Source organism: Pelobates fuscus, chromosome 2 (assembly GCF_036172605.1).
Source record: "Pelobates fuscus isolate aPelFus1 chromosome 2, aPelFus1.pri, whole genome shotgun sequence".
NCBI classification, from domain to species: Eukaryota; Metazoa; Chordata; class Amphibia; order Anura; family Pelobatidae; genus Pelobates; species Pelobates fuscus.
The window spans coordinates 290,768,226-290,792,097 of record NC_086318.1 but is presented as its reverse complement, the minus strand read 5'-3'; the positions used below and the strand labels follow the sequence as shown (position 1 = coordinate 290,792,097).

The following is a 23,872-nucleotide window of genomic DNA, read 5'->3' as shown; positions in this document are numbered from 1 at the left end:
AACTCTTTCCATTCCAGGGTTAGGCAAAACGCACACTATTTGTTAGGATTCTCACATCTGTGACACTTTATGCACTTTAAAATAGTGTATTTGTTTGTTATGCTTTACACTGCTTGCTCCCTTTGTCAGGTTTGTCAGTTATTACAACTATTTATTTTTTTCCACAAAAATGGTTACTTGGCAGTTCTTTTACCAGAAATGCCAAATATGAAATGATGACCCAGAAAGATATATCAAGCTACAAATGGTGTCAGGATAAACATAAAAAAACAAAAAAACAACCCCAAAGAAACAAAAACATATGAATATTTAATTTTAAATGTTTTTATTATATGTTTCCATAGCAAATGCAAAGTACACTGTGTAATTATATTTTCTGTGCTTATTCCTCCATGGACACAATAAGATTGTATATCCAGCTGTTCCACATGTGCTTACGCATTAACTTGAATACTTTTAGTATATTTATTTTTCAATTAAACCTGCAAAATAACTTTGTTTTAAAGAATGGTTAATAACCAACTGCAAGCTATTTTTTTTTTCATGGAACCTTTGCACAATCTGGACAATTATATTAATTTCTTAGAATTAAAAGTGTCAGGAGGTTAATCAATCAACACAGACCAACAGGTCTGGGAGGAGAAACGTTGGAGGCAGGACTACAAAAAAATCCAGGAGTCAGGGAGAGAAGAGAGTTTTTTTTTTTTACTCAACATCTGGTCAGTTGTTAAGTGACTTTCAGCTACACCTTCCTTGTGAAGGAAAAGCATAGTTAACCTATTGCCTGCAGCCACAGAGGCTTGAGGCAGCATTTTCTCTTAATTCTCTTTGGCAAGAAGCAATCATCAGATGACAGATCTCTTAAAGGAAGAAGGGGGGGAATTCAACAACGTTAGAAAGAGATAGCCAGCATCAGATAAGAGACCAGCCAGAATAGCAGGGAGGGAGACAGAGGAACAGAGAGACCTGGATGTCCCAGGCGATCGCTGTGAAAGCAGTACATCTGTCAGATCCTCAAGTGTGAAAAAAAAGACTTGCAGCGAAAAGAATACGCGGAATCTGAATGTATTAGGGAAGTAAAGTGACACTGCTTTCTCTCAAGAAACTGAGCAGACGCTTCTGAAAGGTGACAGCAGGAAGGAGTTTGTTACAGAGTAGGTAATATCCCTCACACGAGCCTTGCGTGTGATTGGAGCAGCAGACTGATCAAGGAATCTTCTCATCAGGGCACTGCTTCAAGCCCATAAGGAAGAGGAGAGCGAGCGAGAGAGAGCACTGACTTTTGGGTTTCCAAGTTTCGTGTCAGGATGCTGCTTTGTGCTAAACTCCACTTTCTTTTGCCAATCCTCTTTTTGGGGCCAGCCATCAATGCACAGAAGTTTTCAGCTCTAACGGTGAGATTGAATGTTCGTTTTTGTAATTTAGAATGTTGGTATAACTAGATAAATGTGTTTTCTACTTATCTTTTTTTTTTTTTGCATTGGTTGCACCACATGGATAGTAGACTAGAGAGAACACAACATACTTCAGCTGCCCTCCCCCACATCTTTTGTGAAGCTGATCCATTCTGTACTCCTCAGATTTCAGTAAAGATCCTGCAAGTCACATTGAATTTATATGAACACTTGCTGTGGTGGTCTACAAATACCTGCTAATTAAGACACTATGGGTTCTGTTTAAAATATGACAAGATGGCAGTTCCTCAACTGTTGTGGTACCACATAATGTAAAGCTGGCAAGGCATCATGGGAGTTAATGTTCTAACTATAACTGGGAATCTAGCGTTTGTATCAGTAAATGGCTGGGGAGAGGGGACAGAGGGTAATTGCCATTCAAGCAATTAAATATTTTAGACTGCAGCATTACAGCACAGTATTAAACTTTATTATGTAATCTCATTATTATTGTAATTTTATTCTTGCAGTATAAGTATAAAACATGTAGTATACATTTAAGAAAGGGAGTAGAGTGTGGTGGGACATTGGGTTTATTCACTAAACTCCAAACTGTAGCAGACTTAGAAAGCTAAAATGGGCAAGCTGTGACTATATATGTGTTGGAGAATAACTCCAGGTCAGCTATTTTTGTCTACATTTTGCCATTCAGATTTCAATTCTCCATGATTTGCAGTTTAGATAATAAACCCCAATTTTATCGAATTGGGCCATTTGTTTGATTTTGCCCCAATGTCAAATGTAGCTACCCTCCCTTGGTTTGGATACATTTTTTATCTAAAATGTGAGGCAAAACAATTGCATCCAGCCTCTAAATTAAAAGAAAAATCTTAAAGCAAGTTGCATATAACTTTCTACTAAACAAAACTTTAGGGCAGACTTGTTCTAATTGCATACTCAAAGTAGTTTTTTTAAGACGTGCCATCCTGAACCTATTGTACATAAAATGTAATGAGTTGTTACTATTTGATCACACAATCTATAGGTCTGTTAAAAATGCAAAATAACCATATTTTATCTGACTGTCAAAAGTCTGAATACATAGCTAAAATATTTGGGTCTGGATACAGCTTTTATAAGCCACTGGTGAAATATGGTTTTACTATGATTTTTATTTCTGCATGTTTATTGTATCACAAATAATGCTCACAGGCACATAAGTGTGTGTTTCCATTGTTTCTGATTTTGGCAACTGCTCATTCTGTAAAGAAATATAGCATAGATGCAAAATAGTCTTACATTCAATGACTGGGCGGTTTCTGACTGTTTAAAAGGCTGAATGAATGGGCCATAAGTAATCTTCTGACTACCAGACAATATGCATACAAGCTTAGTTTGATGGAAAAGCATTAGCTTTTTTACACATATGTACCCATTATACAGCGCTACAGAATTTGCTGGAGCTATATAAATAATAATATATAGGACCTGCCAAATATTACCATATTTCGAAGGTGTCAAATAGATTGTGGCGAGGCCAAACATTAATATATTCTCCACAGTACAATTAAAAGAAACCTGTTGTGCATCACTTGCATATCTCAAGATAGACTTTGAAAAGACTTCCTTAAGCAAAGAAGCTCAAAAAAACATGTTTCCACAATTATCCCAGAGTCCCCAGCTTGATATGCAAATGAGCACAGACAGGTATTTCGGCAGTTCCCCTTAGTAATTGACACTATTTTAATCACAACTCTTTTAAAACCAAAGCATGTAATCCAGAAGGATCAGTGACCACAAACCAGCCATGGACTGCAACTTTGACCTTGTGGGTCTCATCAGGATGGTTCTGGTCGGGAAGTGGAAGTTTATAGCTAGGTGCCAAAAAGATTGTGGTGAGGCCAAACTCTATAAAACTCCCCACAGTTTGATTAGAAAATATACTGTTGTGCAATGGACGCTGTTTTAAAGACAGTTGTTTTTATACCATAGCATGGTTGTGAACCATAAGGGCCAGTGATCAGAAACCAGTTTAACAATCCATGCTATCGTTTAAAAAGAAAAGCTGTGTTAAACACAGCGTCCATTGCTAAGGTTAACAGCAGGAATGCAGAGTGATGTCTGAAACACAATGCCTGTCTGTGCTCATTTGCATGTCAAGCTCAGAACTCTGGGATAGTTGTGGAAACATCATTTCTTGAGTTTTTGTAGTTAAGGATTTTCAAAATCCAACTCAAGATAGGCAGGTGATGCACAACAGTAATTGTTCAAGTTTTAAGAACAGTTCTTGGTACAAAGTAATTTTCTCTTTCATAGCATTCTGCTCTCCCAGAATCTATTCAGCCGTTAGCCTGGTATTAGCTCTTTAAATCAGGATTGATTAACTTCAGCTCTTTAAATTGGTGTTCATTTGCAGCTGCAGTTATACAATTGCTTTGCAATAGATCTCTATGTAGCAATGTCTTTGAGGTATTGAGCAGTAATGGGGCAACGTTTCTTAAGAAGTGAAGATAATCATTATAGTTCAATACTTCACTTTTTGTCCCTGTACCCCCGATATTGTTTATTTGTTTAATGCAAATCTGCTAATAGTTTGAATTCCATGTCTGTTCTATTCTGTTTTTCTACAATATTTGTAGCACTCTTTACTGCAGTTTACTGAGCTGGACAGATGCCTTTCTGTGATGACTGGATATCATTCCAGCCCAAGGGGTTAATTGACTTCTAAATTCTTAACAGCTCAGAGTAGCCTTCTACCATTTAAGATGTCAATGGGAATTAAAATTAAAATGCATCTGCATGTATATCGAAAATGTTAGTAGCAAGTTACTGAAATTCCTAACTTTAAATGTAATATTTATGATAAACAAAAATAAAAAAATAAATCTTGTCTATATATACACATTAACAATAATGTAAAAGCAGATGATTGCTTTTTGTTTTTTTTATAATAGTCCCATGAGTGCTCCTATATTCAGTGCAGTATATACATCTACCGTGACACGTTTTAGATTACCAATTGGCAGTGAAGGGGCAAAAAATCCCTGTAATCCAAGTCTTTTGGGTGTCATGGAAACCATTGTATAAATGTATTTTTGTTTCAGTGTGCATAGATAGCACATTATTTAATAGAAACTAAAACAAAAATTTTGGCTGAAAAGAAATTGTTTTTAACATTTTATATATATAGTGTACATTGACACATTACCATGGTATTACCCTCAAATTGCAGCTATGTTGACTTTTTGGATACACATATACACACAAATATACAAACACACTCACAATGATACACGCACGCATACATATATACATGCATGCACACATATACACACTCTGATACAGGCACACACACAAACATACAATGGCACACAAACAGAGAGAGAGTCTCTCCCAGTTGTAGTGCCAGTGAGTGTTGGGCTGATTAGGGACATCTATAAATGGCTGCATACCATGGCAATCGTGTATACATAAATTGTGGCATGAAGAGGTTAATTAATGAATGCAGATCATCCTAGATTAACATTAATGATACATTTACAAACCCCTTCTAAGCTCTTGAGTGACAGCAGAGTAATCAATGTATTAAATCGCTCAGAATGCTAGCACTACATGTACTGTTTTGTGGAGGTATTTACAATGACTTACTTGGTCCTGGTAAAGCTTGTGCACACCATCTGTGGCAAATGACTGCAGAATATATGAAAGTGTAGTAGAATACCAGGTCTTCAAAAAATGTTGTTAGCATAAATGTGTGCATACCGTACTCCACGTATAGTTGTCAATGCCTTTGTTTTCATTCTTAAAATACGAAGCTAGATTTTACTAAACTCACAGAAGCAGCTCACTTGTTAAGCTAATTTTCACTTCTCTTTGGAGTGGATGCCTGCATAACATGGAATGATAAGAATAAAGGGCAAGCACTCAAAATTTCAAATGAGAAACATAAATTATTTATTCACATTTTAACTTGATTGACTTTTTCTTATTTCAACCTAAACAAATATTCACAGAAGTGAATGCTCTGTTGCAAGTATTTTTTTCTATCATTTTTGTATGTATAGATTATTTGTGAATAAAAACTGTAAATTCAATTATTATACTTTTTGGGGTGTTTGACTAAGTTGAGGAACTAAAGTGTTGTGGATTTTAGATTTTGTGGTTGAAAGGGATGGGAGTGTTGCAGTATAGTTGAGTAGTCTGAGTAGGAACGAGTAGTGAGTTATTAGGCATGGAATTTTTGTGAGCGCCGGCAACTCATATCTTGGAGTTACCTATTTGGCTTACAAAACTGTCTTGTCCTCTGGCTGGGAAAATTAGTGTATAGTTCTGATAACTTATCACCTAGTCCCACCACAAAAATATGATGCCCATATATTTTTAGGAGGAACCACCACATTCTAGCAGTTCATTTATCTATCCATTTTTATTAGAAAAGGAGGAGTAAAAAAAAATAAAAATCTATATTTATATACACTGATCAACCACAACATTAAAACCACCTGTCTAATATCATGTAGGTCCCCCTCGTGCTCCAAAACAGCTCTGATGCATCGAGGCATGGACTCCACTAGACCTCTGATTGTGTCTTGTGGTATCTGACACCAAGACATTAGCATCAGATCCTTTAAAGCGCCACCAACCCGAACAATTAGTCTTTCACTAAAGTTAGTCTATCACTAAAGTCCCAACCTAGTCAAGAGATATACTGCATATTTCCTCCACCTTACAGACACTGGGCGTAGCTATCACCGTTTAGAAGTGTCAATTCACCCAGCCGTCATCAGCTGGTCTCAAACAATCCTCAATAGACTTCAGTGCACATGAATGAGAGTTCAACAGTGATGTGATGGCCTCTGCCATCAGGGAACATCATTGCCATGAAGTGGTGTACTTGGTCAGCAACAATCTCTAGGTTGGCGGTATGTGTCAAATAAACATCCACATGATTGTCAAAACCCAAGGTTAGCCCAGTATAACATTGCCCATAGCATACCATGCCTCCGCCGACCTGCTTTCTTCCAATAGTGCATCCTGTCATCTCTTCCCCAGGTAAATGACACACACGCAACCGGCCATCAACCTAATTTAAAGGAAAACATGAGGTTCATCAGACTAGACAACCTTCTTTCATTGCTTAATGGTCCAGTTCTGACGCTCATGCCCTCATGTAATGTGTTTAGGAGTGCAGTATTTGTGTGAGGGGTTCTGTAGTATATATACATATATGTTTGGAAGTATTGTGTGTATTAATGGTGCAGTGTGTTTGGGGGCTGCTTTGTGTGTGTGTGTGTGTGTGAGGTGTGCAGTGTGTGTGTGTGAAGGGTGTAGTGTGTGTGTGTGAAGGGTGTAGTTTGTATGTGTGAGAGGAGTAGTATGTATTTGTGAGGAGTATAGTGTGTGTGTGTGTGTGGGGTGCAATGTGTGTGTGAGGCTGCAGTGTGTGTGTGTGTGTGTGTGATGATGCTATGTCAGGTTGGCAGCGTGTGTGAGGTGTGCAGTGTATGTGTGACAGTGCTGTGTGTGTTAGGGTGTGTTAGGGTGCTGTGTGAGGGTGATGTGTGTGAGATTGCTGTGTGTGAGTGAGTGCTGGATGCTGTGTGTGTGAGTGAGGGTGATGTGTGTGTGATTGAGAGTGCTGTGTGTGTGAGGGTGCTGTGTGTGTGTGTGTTTGTGTGTGTGTGAGTGAGGGTGCTGTGTGTGTTAGGGTGCTGTGTGAGGTTGATGTGTGTGTGTATGTGTGGTGTTTGGAGGGAGGCAGATTTTTTTAATAATATGTATTTTTTTTTTTTTTAATATGAATAAAAAAAAAAAAAAAAAACAGGCATTGTATCACTTCTTACCCTGGGAGGGGGGAACGTGCTGCCATCCCTGGTGGTATTAGTGGTGAGTGAACTCTACCTTGTGTGGTTAGAGTTCATTCTCACAAGACCCGGAGCATTGCCATGGCAACACTCCAAATCTCGCTAGAGGAACCCAGCAGAGCTGCAAGATTGAGCTCCTCCGGGTCCTCTCCTTCCTCCTACCCCAGCGGGCGACCGCATCACACTGCCCGTCATGGAACACAGCGAGGCCAGCGCTCAGATACAACCTGCATGGACCGACCGGGGAGGTCCTGTGACCTCCCCTGCCGGCCTCGGCCCATGGCCATCGCAGCCCACCAGGCTGTTGCCCGGTGTGACCGATGGCCAGTCCGGGCCTGACTATATGTTATGACACCTTTCTATTATGGCTAAAGTTTTTTGTAGCAATTTGAGCTACAGCAGCTCTTCTTGCTTCACTTGCTGCCTAATATATTCCATTGTAACACTATAATCAATGTCATTTACTTTGTATATATATTGTATATTCAATAAACATAGATTTTGTCTATTAAATAATTTTATTAACAAAGAAAAAAAAATGTACCATTAGTGCAGTGCAAAATATATACATAGCATTATTTTAGTACAATGATTGCATAATTTTTGCATCATTTTAGTTTATCCAAATAGGTTTTCCTGAAATGTCTGCAAGGGTGAAATCTGTCTGAAACACCACATGGATGAAAACCGAATTACCTCAAACAACTTGTTTTTAGGATGAACCACTTTTTTCACTAGTCTTTACTAGGAGGTGGTGAAAAAGTTAAGGAAATGTGACTATTTCATGTGTGAAGAGAGCATGTTCTAGTAGTAGGGTTGTCTAAGAGTATAAATGAACAGAATCAGAAGTAGTAATGTGTTGGAGATGAAGCAGATGACATTTGAACAGGTGTTGTGAGATACGAGGAGAGTTATGGAGAAGAAATGTTGTGCAGAACTTTGTATGCTGAAATAGAGTATTGTCAAATCAGAAACACATTGAATTTTTCAAGTAGTGGTATGGCTTAAGCAGAATAGCGCATTTTATATTTGCTGGAAAGAGTAATGGAGTGTTGAATGCAAAGCTAGTGAGGTTGCAATAGTGTATCCTGATGAATAATGATTCTTGTAGCTGAGTAGCTGAAAAGAGGATGGATCTTCTGAATATGGAAAAAGTGAAAGCAACAAATGGAAGATGAGCACTTCTGTTTTACAAGAAAAAAATGCTAATTTTATGAAAAGAGGGGGAATGCGCCCTCCCCTCTCCATTCAGGGCAGGAAGTGGTAGGATACTGAAAAAGATAATGTAGTATAGGGAAGGAAGGGGAGAGAAGAAAGAGAAAAAGAAGTGTGATGAGAGAGATCATGTTCATTGATCCAAGGCCAGCATGCCTCCATTTGTGATATGAAAGGTGAAAGCTCTATTTGAGCTTCTGTGACCCTGTTACCGAAGTAATGATCCCTCCACTCTAGTGATCTAAATAAGGATGAAAAAAGCTCTTCTATTGAGTGTATCTTCACTCAAATGATCCAATCTCAAAGACCGTGGGAGCAGACCTCTTCCTGAAGAACTTCAGGATAAGTCTGTGGGCAGCATTTATTAGATGTGGGAGCAACGATTGACAGTATTAACTGGCTGAGATTTGAGAATAGTGCAGTTTCTATGTCTCTGGTATGAACAAAATAGTTTTGTCAGTGAGGTCTGAGAGCTTATTGTGTATATGCTGCCAGAAGGGCTTAATTTGGGGACATTCCCACCAAATGTGCAACAATGTTTCATATTCCTGTTTACATCAGTAATACTCCGGGTCTTGATCATGAGTGTACATTGCTAACTATTATGGTGTCTTGTACCAGACAGTAAGCATTTTATACCCGGATTATTGATATTTGCAGTTAATTTAAGGTTTGTTAGCATAAACAAGTTATCCCATTCCTTGATTGTGAAAGAGTTTTCAGATCTCTCTCACAGAAGTGTAGTACGGAAGCATTATGTTCTCTGGTGGGGAAACTTGATCGGCATACAACAGGGAAATGGATTGTGGTGGAGATTTCTGTGTACATAGAGACTCGAAGTTGGTTTGTGGACTTAACAATGTAGGAAGCTTTGGCAGATGTTGAAGAAAATGGGTAAGCTTGAAAATTTGGAATTTTGTCAGCAATTGTGGTGCTTTTGGTATATTTAGGTCCGGTGTTTTGCAAATGTGATCATTAATGTATATGTGCTGAAGTTTTAAAGGACGCGGGAGTCCTGATGAAGTGTTTAGCCTGTGGAAATCTTGTGTTCCTAGTAATGAGTAGTAGAGGAGACAATGTTGGGGAAAGTTTGTTGGCTATGTTTGTTTGTTAAGGATGTAAATAGTATTTAGTATTGTAGGGTGGTTGGGTGAGACATTATGATGAACTTCAGGTTGTAGCAGTGGGACGGAGTGTAGTGGGATGTCAGTGAAGTTGGATTCTCGCTGTATCCAGAGTTTGCTGGGCATTGCTATGTTCCATTCAACAAGTCTCTGAAGGTGGACTGCAAGGACTGTATTTTGCTAGGTCGGGTAATCCCAGGCCTCCCTAAAGTTTAGGTCTTTTGAGAATGTCATACTGTAGGCATGGTTTACGACAGTGACAGACATACTCCATGAAAGTCTTATGCTTTTGTCTGAAAAAGTCAAGTTTCTCTTGATTTTGTCCAGTAGTGGGGGATAGTTTAAGCTGAACATTTTTTGAAAGGTCTGTGGGAATCAGGGTTCCTAAATACTGAGGGGATCATTTGAGTTTTGTGGGCTTGCCCTCTATGTCTGGAATACTCATGTTCTGAAGCTTTGGCAAACTATGAGAGAAGATATCAGATGGCCAAGTCACATTATTACTATAATTTGTATATACCGCCCTTTAGGTTCACCCTCATGCTTTTTTTGATAAATTTTATTATTTCCTATATTCCACCACTCCGTTCATTAATGCACTAGTCACTCTGTTGACTATAACTTTTAACTTGACAACTCCTCCACTTTATTTTCATTTCTAACTTCTCATATGCCTTATGTATAACTAAATCTTCCCAAGCACTTATTCATAGTGGCACCCTTAACTTCATCCTGACTTCAGGTTAACTGGCTACCATGGCTTCTAGTCATTGTATTCCACCTGCTGACCATCTTCGCATGTGTTTCTATCTCAATCCCCCTATACATTCTGCACCCATACAAATTATAAAGAAACCTCTGTTCCACTGAATTAAATAACTTTCTGCCCACCAACCCATCACACTCCTCTCACGCATGCAATGCTACTCTTTCCTCTCATTTTAGTCTGCTTTTGATAAAAGTGGCCCTCACTGCTCTGTTTTCCCTAGAACCTATCTGAATCCTTCCTCAAAATTGTGCTCCTGTCACTTCAACATTTAGTATGTTCAGCCTGAAAAATCTGAAAAATTCCTTACCCTCTTCAAATACTCTAGCACTCTTTCATTCCTTTCTTGAGCCTCTATCTCTACCTCTCTTGAGGCTAGTTAAAAAAAAAAAAAAGATTACAATCCTAATTCATTGATTACATCTCTTTCCCAGAGATGACTTTTAGATCTTCTTATATTTACTATCCTTCACACTAGATCTCTCACCTTCCATCTCTGCAAATTGCAGGGGTAGGCTTAAAAAATTAACAAAAGTCAAGTCATCATAAAGACATAGAAGAAACAGAGTATTATGGCCTTACACTAGAGAACCCAGTAAGAATTTATTAAAGACAAAGTACAGCAACTACAGCAAGGACTTGTAATTAAAAGGTCAGTGCCTTTCTTTAGGGCACCTGGAATCACACCTGCGCTGATACAGCTAAATTAGGAGCACCACAAAACAATAAAGGTCAGAGGGCATGTCAATATCGTTGAGTTACACACAAGCAGCCATGTCTGGTGCCTGAAAGTAAGTGGAATTACAATGCATTCACAGGAGGAGGTATCCCTTCCCCCAGGGATAAGCCTGATAATGTAATGAGGAGATTTGGTGCAGTGCCCTAGTTCATTGACAATTGTTAATGCTAGTTGTTTTTTAATAAATTTATTTTAAAAAAGATTTTTTACTTTTTACATTCATCTTTTCTGTTTCTCCCAGCCTGTGTTCCCCTCTTTGCAACAAAATTCTTCTTGTACAAGATGTTATCAGACATCACATTTTAATAGCGACTTCCTGATGCCTGCAAATTATATACAATCACTCTGAAATCACACCCAATCTGACATACAATGTGACATACAATGACATACAATGTATGTCAGATTGTGTGTGTGTTATGTCCAGGATATTGTATATAATTTGCTGGCCACCTGAAGGGTATTACTGAACCGTAGTATTGCCTGGCTGGAAGGAAGTGACAGTCCCTTCTGTCCAGCTATAAGGAGAGTATGCTGCGTGGCATGTGTCTATGTATGTCAGTTTGTGTGTGTGTGTGTGTGTGTATGTGTGTGTATATCTGTATATCTATGTGTCAATGTATGTGCCAGTGTGTGTATTTGAGTGTGTGTATCTGAGTGTATCTGCGTATATGCCAGTGTGTGTATCTGTGTGTGTAAGTGTATATGCCAGTGTGTGCCTATGTATCAGGCGACCTTGATATATGCACACACCTTGACACACAGATACACACACTGGCACATACACATACAGTTACACATACTGGCACCTACACATAAACACACACTGGCACATACATACACACACACGTATCAACAAGGACATGGCATTTTATTATGACAGAACAAAACCTTTTATTTAACAATATATTGCAACTATTTACACAAACATGTTGCAATTATTTACATACACTATTAACACACTGACACATGCACACACATTGCATTAAGGTGTGTGCATGTGTCAGTGTGTTAATAGTGTTTGTAAATAAGTGCAACATGTTTGTTAAATAATTATTTCTGTTCTGTCATAATAAAATGTCATATATTTGTTCATATATGTTTGGTGGCTGTGTGTGTGAGAGGTGCAGTACTTGGTGAAGCCACTGCCTTGAAATTAGTTTTTGAATGTTTAGGATGTCTGTGTTTTTGGGTTTCTAAAAAAGTTGTAGGTCATAATGTTATAAGGCTGTTAACAGACCCTACGATTCCCAGATGCCGCCCCTGTGCCCATAAAGCACTAATTATAAGATATGCTCATCAACTTCATCTATGTTTCAATTTTAATGGAACACAGGAGAGAGTGGTATGGGAGTTTCAGAGTTACTTGGTCCATTATAATTAGGAGCCTGATGGTAGCTGATTCCTGCTGTGTCACTGATGTACGCTGTGCTATGCTTATTGATTTTAAAGAGGCACTTCAAATACCAAAACCACATTATCTTCATGAAGTGCTTTTGGTTCATTGACCTTGTCTGACTGTTTCATAGAAACAGCAATGTTTAAATTTTGCTAGGAACATATCTCTAGTAGCTCTCAGACTGAACACTCATTGAACACTTCTAGTTATGAAAGTCCTCAATTTGTCAACACCACACACAGCATGGTAATGAATGCTGTGAATGTTTGTCATAGAAGAGCATTGGATGCAATGATTGCTTATGAGAATCACCTGCCTGAGAGCAACAATTGTTACACACGGCAGTAGATCATCTGGACAGCAATGTGTCTTTAAAATACAAGAAATGTGTTTATGAATTAATCTGTAAAGGTTCACTGTTTTTGTTCTAAATTACATTTTAGTTGCATACATTATTGTTAGTAAGTTACCTTAAATTTCTCAGAACACCCCTGCTCAAGGCCACTGCCCCCCTCACACCCCAATGCAAAGTGTAATTCTTTGGCCATTTGAAATGAGTTTAGGGAATAGCTCCATAGTTATTACTATAGATGAAATGTGCATTGTGTACCTGTTTTAAATTATCTTTTTAAGTAAGGTTAAGGTGGTCTTTATTTATTGCTACACATCTTAATGCTGTGTTCTTTGCATGCCTGTGGACTTGTCAAAAGTATAAATTAAGAAGCATCACCTGTACATAACAAGTAGTGCTGGATACATTTTCCCACTTTAATTGTATCTTGGTACCTTATAAGGTTCAATTCATTTTCAACTCTCTAGTTCTGGAGTGGCTGTTTAAGTGCCCACCCCCCTCTGATTGGAGGTATTTTACTCACCTTTTATCTCTCGCTATGCCGGTCTCACCGTGACTGACCCCACCTCCATGGAAGAGATCATCAATCTTGAAACCATGGGAAACTATTTGAAGGCTGTGGCATGCACATCAAAATGCCAACCTGCGCCAATCAGCATCTCCTCATTGAGGTGCATTGAATCAATACATCTCCATGTGCAGAGTTCAGCATCTCCATGCAGAGAGTGGAGACGCTGAAAGTAGGTGCACTGAGATAGGAAGCCCTTCTAATGGGCATCTGAGTGGCTGCCACTAGAGGTGGCATGCTATAGACATCAGAACCACTAATTAAGCTGTAGTGGATCTAGTGACTAGATCGCCCCTTTAACCCCTTAAGGACTCATGACGTGTGACATGTCATGATTCCCTTTTATTCCAGAAGTTTGGTCCTTAAGGGGTTAAAGGAGCCTGCAGGTGCTGGTAATGATGATGATGATGTAATCTACATTGTTGCTATATTTGCTAGTTGAATAAATAGTTTTTTGACTATTTAGTGTTATATTTCATATATCTGCCTAAAAGCAACTAACCTAAATGTCACTCTGTTGTTTTGGATTATTTTTTTTTTTAAAGAGAATCACATACTGAAATTTAGCAGTTCTGTCATCCTTACAGAAGAAATATCATCTGCCCTTAAACAATAAATCTTATATGTGTTTTCCTTTAGCACTCTGGGAAAGCGGTCTTAGTTCATACCTGAAATTCTTCTAATGGGGCGTGGTGATCCTGTTTGGCTTCTAGGGCCGAAAGTTCTGTTTGTTTCTATTCTGCTAATTGCAAATTCAGATTTTTTTTTTTTATATTACAATCTGTACATGGGGCAGAGTTTAGCATCCAAGCTGAATGGACACTACTCAGTAATTGACAAAAAAAATAAATAAAACCATTGTATTTGTGATACAAATATAATCAGCTTTTTAACAGCCAAAAAAACCCAAAACATATTCAAATGAGGTTTATTTACAAGCTCAAAATAGCCAAACTATACAAAATAATTGAGTTGGAGACTTGTTCCAGCAAAATTACTATACTGTTTGGTCAGTGTACAACTGTTCAGCTTGTATCATTCTTGAAAACATTGCAAAATCTGGTGGTGCAGTTCTGATGTTGGGACCATTTATTTCTCTGCATCTGGATTCACCAGTAAAAACAAAAAACATAAGTACAAAAGCATGAAATCATATGTTTAAACACACATATGACTGCACTAGGCAATTCCGGGGCATTTCTGCCCACTCACAAATGCGTCAGATCTACTCTGAGCATGAGCAATGCTGATTTGACACCTTTCTGTGAAGTTACACCTCCTTAAAGTCTAGCATATCATTATGCTAGACATGGTGACATTAATTACATTACTGGCCCAGCAGGAAATTAAAAAAAATAAACAAACCAGCATTAACTGTCTTTTCATATACCTGAAGATTTTAGAGTTTAATAATAGAGATGTCCTGAATAGTTCACTGGCGAATAGTTCCTGGCGAACATAGCTTGTTCGCGTTCGCCACAGCGGGCGAACAAATGCGATGTTCGGTCCGGCCCCTATTCGTCATCATTGAGTATACTTTGACCCTGTACCTCACAGTCAGCAGACACATTCCAGCAAATCAGCAGCAGACCCTCCCTCCCAGACCCTCCCACCTCCTGGACAGCATCCATTTTAGATTCATTCGGAAGCTGCATTCTTTTTTTCTTTTTTTTTTTTTAGAAAAAAAGTGTGTTATATTTGAGCATGCTAGGCTGAACGTGCGTATATCATGGCTAGTTGCACTGAGGGTATGCGTATATAGCAGTACATTGTTGTGAAAGATGGCTGTCATGTTTAGGGTGTAGCTTGCACGTTATCAACTGTGTATTTATATCAGCAACTCCACCACTAGTTATAAATCAAGTGTGAGTCGCCCCAGGAGATGAGACTAGTGAATAACATAATACATGAACGGTTAAGGTAAAGGCATGTAAGGAACTACGACAATAAACTCTTTAGGAGGTGAAATAATTACATGTTTAAACGCTAGCTACTTTACGATTAGTTAATGTGCAGAGAGCAGTTCATGTGATCAAAGGCATGGTGTGGAGGATCGGCTATAGTGGGACATGCTTGGCAGGCTGCTGTTTACTGCTTGTGCTCATCCGATCCCTTCTGGGCGCCAGGTGCAGACCCTAGGAGTCCCTGATACCTGGAACAACAAAGGCAAGTCTCTGGCTGAGTGCCGGGTTCGCGGCTTGAGGTGGTGGAAGCTTGTTTTGTCGGGTGTTCGGATCTGTCCCGGTGGTGCTTCACGTCCGCTGCGGGATTGTGGTGGCTTAAGGTGGAGGCGAGTGTTTGACGTGGGGCAGGCTCTGCATTTCTGTTTGTGTCTCCGGTCCCGTCTTCGACGCCTTTTGCGTTGGTGGATTTTAATGGGGACTGCTTCGCTTAGCTGTGGTGGAGCTTGTTGGGGCTGTGGTGGAGCTTGTTGGGGCTTCCTGCTTGTTATTTGCTTCCAAAATTGAATAAATAGTCTGTCCAGCTTAGACTCAATATCCTGCCATGCTTTGCTGGTACCAGGAGGACACGCCTGCCGCTATATTGGGAGAGTCACAGATGAGTATGTCAGTCTGGGCGGCTGTGCTCTGTGCGTCCATTAGCTCTCCACAGCCTCTCAGGGGTGGACCGGGATAACCCCCACCGGTCCGAGAGGGGGGGGGGGGTAATGGAGCTCCTGCCGGGAAGTAGCTGCTCCTGGGCATCCCAGGATCGGGAGATCGGCCGCTTCTCCCGCCCGGTGAGCACTCTGTTGAGTTGCTGACCGCTATTAAGCATGTCGGGTCGGTCAGGTAGGAGCAACAATGCTGGGTCATCCCCTTCTGGGGTGAAATTCGCTTGTTGATAGCTGCTTAAAGTGAGATATTGAGGGAGCTCACACGAAGTGCGTCTTTCCACCATGACAGCTAGGCCCCGCCCCCCGGAAGCTGCATTCTTAGTGAGAGGAGGGACAGTGTAGCTGCTGCTGATTTAATAGGGAAATCGATAGCTAGGCTAGTGTATTCAGTGTCCACTACAGTCCTGAAGGACTCATCTGATCTCTGCTGTAAGGACAGCACCCCACAAAGACCTTTTTAGGGCTAGAACATCAGTCTGCTTCTTTTTTTTTTCTGTGTAATCTTATTGCAGTTGCCTGCCTGCCTGCCAGCGTGTGTGTCAGGCTCACAGCGTATACTGTGCCCACTTGCCCAGTGCCACCACTCATATCTGGTGTCACAATAGCTTGCATTTAAAAAAAAAAAAAAATGTTTTGACTGTAATATAATAGCAGTCAGTTTCCTTCACACGTGTGCGTTTCGGGGCCTGCCAGGGCACAGTGTCACACCAGAGCAACTCATATCTGGTGTAACAGTAGCGTACATTAAAAAAAAAATAGAAATTTGACTGTGAAATAATAGCAGTCAGTTTCCTTCATACGTGTGCGTTTCAGGGCCTGCCAGGGCACAGTGTCACACCAGTGCAACTCATATCTGGTGTAACAGTATTGTACATTTAAAAAAAATATATATTTTTTTAATTGTAATAGATTGAATAGCAGTTAGTTGTCTGCAAGCGTGTGTGTCAGGCCTACAGCGTCTACTCTGCCAACTTCTGCCAGTGCACAGTGCCACTTATATCTGTTGTCACAGTAGCTTGCACGCATAGTACCACTAATCGAAAAAAAATGACAGGGAGAGGCAGGCCACCCCGCAGGGGCCGTCGTGGTCATGGTGCTGTGATTCCCTTTGGCCCTAGAATAATGCCCAGTGTTCAGAGGCCACGTACCCTGAACTCGAAAAGTTCTGAGGACATAGTTGACTGGCTAACACAGGACACCCAATCTTCTACAGCTTCCGCTCGGAACCTTGATGCACCATCCTCCTCCAGCTTAGCTTCGGGCACCTCTCAAGTTACCACTCGCCCGCCTGCCGCCACCACCAACACTAGCACCACAGCCGCTTCACTTGATCTGTCAGAGGAGTTATTTACACATCAGTTGGAAGAAATGAGTGATGCGCAACCATTATTGCCAGAGGATGTAGATAACAGGGATATGTCTCAGTCAGGCAGCATTACACACATGGACGTACGGTGTGATGATGATGATGTTATACCCGCTGCTGCTTCCTTTGCTGAGTTGTCAGATACAAGTGAAGCGGTTGATGATGACGATGCATCCGTGGATGTCACGTGGGTGCCGGCTAGAAGAGAAGAAGAACAGGGGGAAAGTTCAGATGGGGAGACAGAGAGGAGGAGGAGACAAGTTGGAAGCAGGGGAGGTCGTCACAAGGATCTAGTGGCACAGTCAGACAGCATGCATCGGCACCCGGGGTCAGCCAGACAGCACGCCAATCAAAGCATGCTGTTGCCACCACCAGAATGCCGTCATTGCAGAGCTCAGCAGTGTGGCATTTTTTTGTGTGTCTGCCTCTGACAACAGCGGTTTGTGACAACGGAAGAAATTTGTTGGCGGCATTGAATTTGGGCAAATTGACACATGTGCTGTGCATGGCACATGTGTGTAATCTGATCGTACAACGCTTTGTGCATAAGTACACAGGCTTACAGGACGTCCTGAAGCAGGCAAGGAAGGTGTGTAGCCATTTCAGGCGTTCCTACACGGCCTTTTCAGATATCCAGCGGCGAAGCAACATGCCAGTGAGGCGCTTGATTTGCGACAGCCCGACACGTTGGAATTCAACACTCCTAATGTTCGACCGCCTGCTCCAACAAGAAAAAGCCATTAACGACTATTTGTATGACCGGGGTGCTAGGACAGCCTCTGCGGAGCTGGGAATTTTTTTGCCACGTTACTGGACGCTCATGCGCAATGCCTGTAGGCTCATGCGTCCTTTTGAGGAGGTGACAAACCTAGTCAGTCGCACCGAAGGCACCATCAGCGACATCATACCATTTGTTTTCTTCCTGGAGTGTGCCCTTCGAAGAGTGCTGGATCAGGCCATAGATGAGCGTGAAGAGGAAGAGTTGTGGTCACCATCATCACCAGAAACAGCCTTATCAGCATCGCTTGCTGGACCTGCGGCAACGCTGGAAGAGGATTGTGAGGAAGAGGAGTCAGAGGAGGAAGGTGGCTTTGAGGAGGTGGAAGACCAAACACAGCAGGCGTCCCAGGGGGCTTGTTGTCACCTTTTGGGGACCCTTGGTGTTGTACGTGACTGGTGGAGGAAGAGACCTTCAATGACATCAGTGAGAACAAGGAACGGGACATGGCTAGCTTGGTATCCAACCTTGTGCAAATGGGGAGTTTGTGGTTGTGCAAATGGACTGTTTGCGGTTGTTTGCGGTGCGTTAAACGAGTAGTTTGGTCTGTCACTGTGAAGCGGGCGTAACCCTTACACTACCTGATCGATACAACATCATACCTGATGTTTTAAAGCACGTTATTCCAAACAATTTAGGATTGTTAGGTTATTTATGCCCTTTATGGATTAAAACCAGACTCTACATCAACTATGTAATTTTCCATGGGAGTTTTGCCATGCATTCCCCTCCGGCATGCCACAGTCCAGGTGTTAGTCCCCTTTAAACAACTTTTCCATCACTATTGTGGCCAGAAAGAGTCCATGTGGGTTTTAAAATTCGCCTGCCTATTGAAGTCTATGGCGGTTCGCCCGGTTCGCCCGTTCGCGAGCATTTGCGGAAATTCGCGTTCGCCATTCGCGAACGGAAAATGTTATGTTCGCGACATCTCTATTTAATAATGTTTGAGCACATATAATTTTGGATAGATACAATGCAATACAGAGATTTTTGGCAGCGAGATGTGCTTGTGTGTACATGCCTATATTTGTATGTTTTCTTTTTGTTAAATGAGTGATGTGTTTAAATACTTCTAATACATATAGAAAACCTCTCCACCACCATAGTTGTTATATACTTAGAAGCAGCAGTGTTAGTAAATATCTCTCTTTTGGACTGCAGCTATCTTCTATCTGTCACTAAGTAATTATTATTTCTACCACATGTAGAGTTTTCCTGGACTTAACTTATGGAGTAAGAAAAACGATATAAACTAAATATTTCTGTACTGGTTCTTAAATCATGGAATACAGTCTATCGTATCTTCATCGTTTACTTCTAAGTATATTTGAAGCAATAATTGATTACAGAATGTAAGCATATATGTACTCATTTTGGGTAGAGTTACTTGGAAAAATGTTTTGCGTCTTTTTCCGCAATCATTTCTTTCCTAATAAAAATGCCACTTTTTCAATCAAGTATGATTTGTGATCGAACATCTAACATGTTCTTGGCCATTGTATAAAGTGTTCCACTTACAAGTAATAAAGATACAAAGTGCATAAAGATTACTTTAAAAACACTATAATTAGTGGTAGCCTAGAGCGTAACAGTTGGTTAATATTGAAGGTCCATTTCTGAACATTTCCCAACATTTTACAGTATAGATTCGGTCATTCGCTAGAGGGCCAAGTGCTTGTCTTAATTTGCATGGATAAATCATTTGTTTTAACATTTTAACATTTAACATTTGTTTTTCCAGTAGTAACAATAAACATGACCTATATTACAAGGTGAAAAGGTTTGTGAGTAATAGTCTTAAACAAAAAACAATGTCTACCTTATGTGTCTTCTTATATACCCCTGTCTAATACATGATCATTGCACCTAAATACAGACACCAATAGTAAAAGCTTTTATTAAACCATTTTTTACAGCTCATTGTTCTGTATGAAAACTCACTGACAGCAAAAAGTCCAAAGGGGATTTTAAGACCTTAAAGGAACACGATATGGTCAGGAACACAAACATGTATTCCTGACCCTATAGTGTTAGAAATACTGTCTAGTCTCCCTTGCTCCTCCTTGCCCCTAAATATAGTAAAATCTTACCTTTATTCCAGTCTGCTGGTGCTGGTTTTGCCCCTGATCTGCCTTCTTAACTGACATCATCAGAAGTGATTATCTCAGCCAATCACAATGTTTTCCCATAAGAAATGCTTTCCCAATTCTGATTATCTCAGGCAAGGAGGAGGGCCGGGGGCAGAGCCAAACACAAATCGCAAACACCAGGTCGCTACGGCGACTAGGAATTTTGTCCTTGCTCTTGAGTGTTTGTCAGCCCATTCAGCCGAGACAGCCAGTTGAAAGAGTATTCAAGTTGTTGGTCGGCTGAGGGAGTATGGAGGCGGCCGGATGACTGCAGAAGTATGAAGGCAGATGGCCCACTAAAGGACAATGCAGTTGGTTGGCTAAAGGAAAATAGTGGTGTTTAGGAACGCTGTACCAGTCACATGCAGGGAGGTGTGACTAGGGTGCATGAAACAAAGTAATTTAACCCCTAAATGACAGATTATTAAGCAGTGACACTTTATTCTATGAAGGAGCAACTATAATACCATATAGTAACAACCCCTGGATGTTGGGCTACGGTAACATCCCCATGACGTACTTGAAAACCGGGGTAATCTGATTGTACCTTTCCTGGTTAAATACTTTGTTGTTATTATTATTATTGTTATTATTATTGAGCTGGAACCTAAATTAGTAGCTAATATATAGCTCTAACATCCTACTTCATGAATTACCTTGCCTAACCAGTAAAGTTTTTGCCTCTTGAATAATATGTCCTTGAATTTAAGCAGGATTTGTAAGTATTGTTTATATATTGATTATTATTACACAACGTTTGAACATCTTCAAGAGAAATCTACTGTCACAACTGGAATTAAACGAACTACAGAAGAAATAAATCATACAACAGGAGGAAGAAATTCCCATACCCACATAATTACCTGAATCCATACCCCAAAATGGCATAACAACAGATATAAGGGAAATTATTCTAGAAAAACTAGCAGTCATTGACCAGCAGACTAGCACCAGCTGCAGTTAATGAAGCATTGTCCACAATCCCAACCTGCACCATCACAGTGGTCCTCTAGCTACTTGACTACAAGATCAGGCTCAAAGAGAAGCAATGGAGACTATGACTGGAAGCTTAGATAAAGACAACACGGAAGGAAGTTAGTAAGCTGGATCAACTTAACAGAGGTGAAAAGATCAAAGATAGATCCTGGCTGCTGTGGAAGTACAAGGATATGCAAAGACTAACAGCACTGGAAACCAGACTAAGCAGATACACCAGAGAATCAATACCCTCTTTACCAAAGAACCATCCATGTACAGCTACAGGGTAACCACCACATCTCCTCGCAAGACCCACCTAGAGCTGAGACTGAGCAGTATTTTGAAGAATATCTGGGAGAAAGAAGCATCACATAACACCCAGGCCTAGTGGCTACTGGATCTGAAAGCAGACCACTGCATGCTGCCAGAACAGGAACCAGTCACCATCACAGTCGGAGATATCCAACAGAGAGCAGCACACATGAAGAGTTGGTCAGTATGTCAGACCTGTCATGATTCACAACTACTGGATATAACAGCGCTGCATGAACTAGCTACTAGCAACAGGCTCCCACCATAGCTGGCTAACAGAAGGCAGAACAATATTGATCATGACCAACAACCTGCCTCCCCATAACATGGAAACTCCTGTCAGGCATCGTAGCCTCCAAGATCCAAGGGCAAATGAGTCAATATGAGGAAACAACACCAGAGGATCAAAACACCAACTACTGGTAGAAAAAGCAGTCACAAGGGATTCTAAGGACAGGCCAATCTGTGCACGGCCTGGATTCACTACAAGAAAGCCTATGGTCTACCACACCTATGACTGGGATGCTTGGCTCTCTACAAGGTCAGCAAGACAATAAGAGCCCTGATGGGCAATTTAAAAACAACTCTAGAAGCCAATTCCAGGACAATAACTCAAGTGAACATCAAATGTGGCATTTACCAAGGTGATGCGCTATCCCTAATGCTGTATTCCAAGAATGAGTAGGACATTGACTCACTGATCCATCTAACTAGGCTATACACCAAGGACATCTAAATTTCATTCGGACTAGAGAAGTGCGGGTGGGTGATAGCAAAAAGAGGGAAGATGATCAGGACAGAAGGAATTGAAGTTCCAGAAGGCCAAAAAAAAAAAAAAGATGTAGAGGCAAGGAGGGATAGCAACATCCAAGTACCTCCAAAGAGTCAGACAGGTCCTGAAGTCCCAGCTGATGGGGGGCCTGATGAGTGTCAAGGTCACAGTCCTGGATGAAATACAGAGCATCCACAAGTACATCATGAAGATGGCTCCCAAAGACGAACTGCTAAGGGAATGCCTGACATTTCAACGTATAGAGGATGCAGAAAAAGAGGAGGTTCCTTGGCAAGACAAACCTCTCCAGTGAGTGTACCACCAGCAGATAGTGGATGTGGCTCACATGACAAAATCCTACCAGTTGTTGGAAAAGGCAGGACTGAGGCAGTAATCCTAGCAGCACAGGAACAGGTACTCAGCACCAGATCAATAGAAGCTGAAGACTACCACACCAAACAAGACCCAAGGTGCAGACTGTGCAAAGAGGCCTCTGAGACAGTCCAGCATCTAGTACCATCTATTACTCTATTTAAGACCTGTGAGTGCACCCCTGACTTTATTTATCTATATTGTGAACGCGGGTAGCACCTAGGCAAGATATATGTATATTTTTTTGTATTAGTAAGGAAAGTGCCAAGCTATTATATATATATATATATATATATATATATATATATATATATATATAATCAGTACAGTGTATATTTATATATATTAATTTAGCTCCTAAATTCACAAAAGAAAGATATTTCAGGATCGTAAAAAAAATTAAAAATCCAGTACTGAGATTCATTGTTTTGGACCTAATGTGAACTGTCTGTAGCCTACTTAAACTGCATTTCTCATACTTAGAATGAAAATAAACAATTTGAATGGCACGTTTGTTTTATAAGAGAAGAAGTAACTATATAACAATGTGATGCTTTGTATCAAAATAGTTTGTGTGGTCATTCTGTGTGAATTTTTAACTAAATTAATAAACATGTGAAAAAGAAGAGAGAATCAAACAGTATCGGGTAGCATGTATGTTGTTCATCACAAATAGAAAGCATGTCCCTCATAAATTCTTAGAACGTAACTGCACACTTTTATTAGGAACACTTAGAAATTGAGTCATGATTAACAATAAACTTAGCATAACATAGCAATGGTCTTTCTGTAATTAAGCTCATGGAAATGAGAGTCTTTAGAGACGAAGAGAACAAATACATATTATTTTTCACTTTGATTTTGAATTTTTTTATTTTTTTAAAATATGTTAGGCTGGCTTTTATAATAAATAAAAACACACACATGGGTCAGGGCTTAGTAACACAAGGAAATAGACAACAAGGCTGCAACCCTAAGAAGGGGATCCCTCTCAACCCTTCAAAATAACACAAGGAAAAAAGACAGAGAAGGGCTGCGCCATATAAAATGAAATTAAAACAAAAGTACTGTAAGTCTTGTTCCAGCTGTGCAAATGGTCACGTATAAAAGTGTCTTTTATACGTGAC

General features: G+C 40.3%; 1 protein-coding gene across 1 annotated transcript in view; it reads left to right on the top strand.

The window, feature by feature from the left end:
* Nucleotides 1-703: 703 nt before the first annotated feature.
* Nucleotides 704-23,872, top strand: part of SMOC2 (SPARC related modular calcium binding 2) — a 219,435-nt gene continuing 196,266 nt past the window's right edge. Inside the window, exon 1 of the mRNA XM_063443436.1 lies at nucleotides 704-1,394. Within this exon, the coding sequence (XP_063299506.1) occupies nucleotides 1,308-1,394 (87 nt within the window). The 5' untranslated portion in view covers nucleotides 704-1,307. The remainder of the gene's footprint in view (nucleotides 1,395-23,872) is intronic.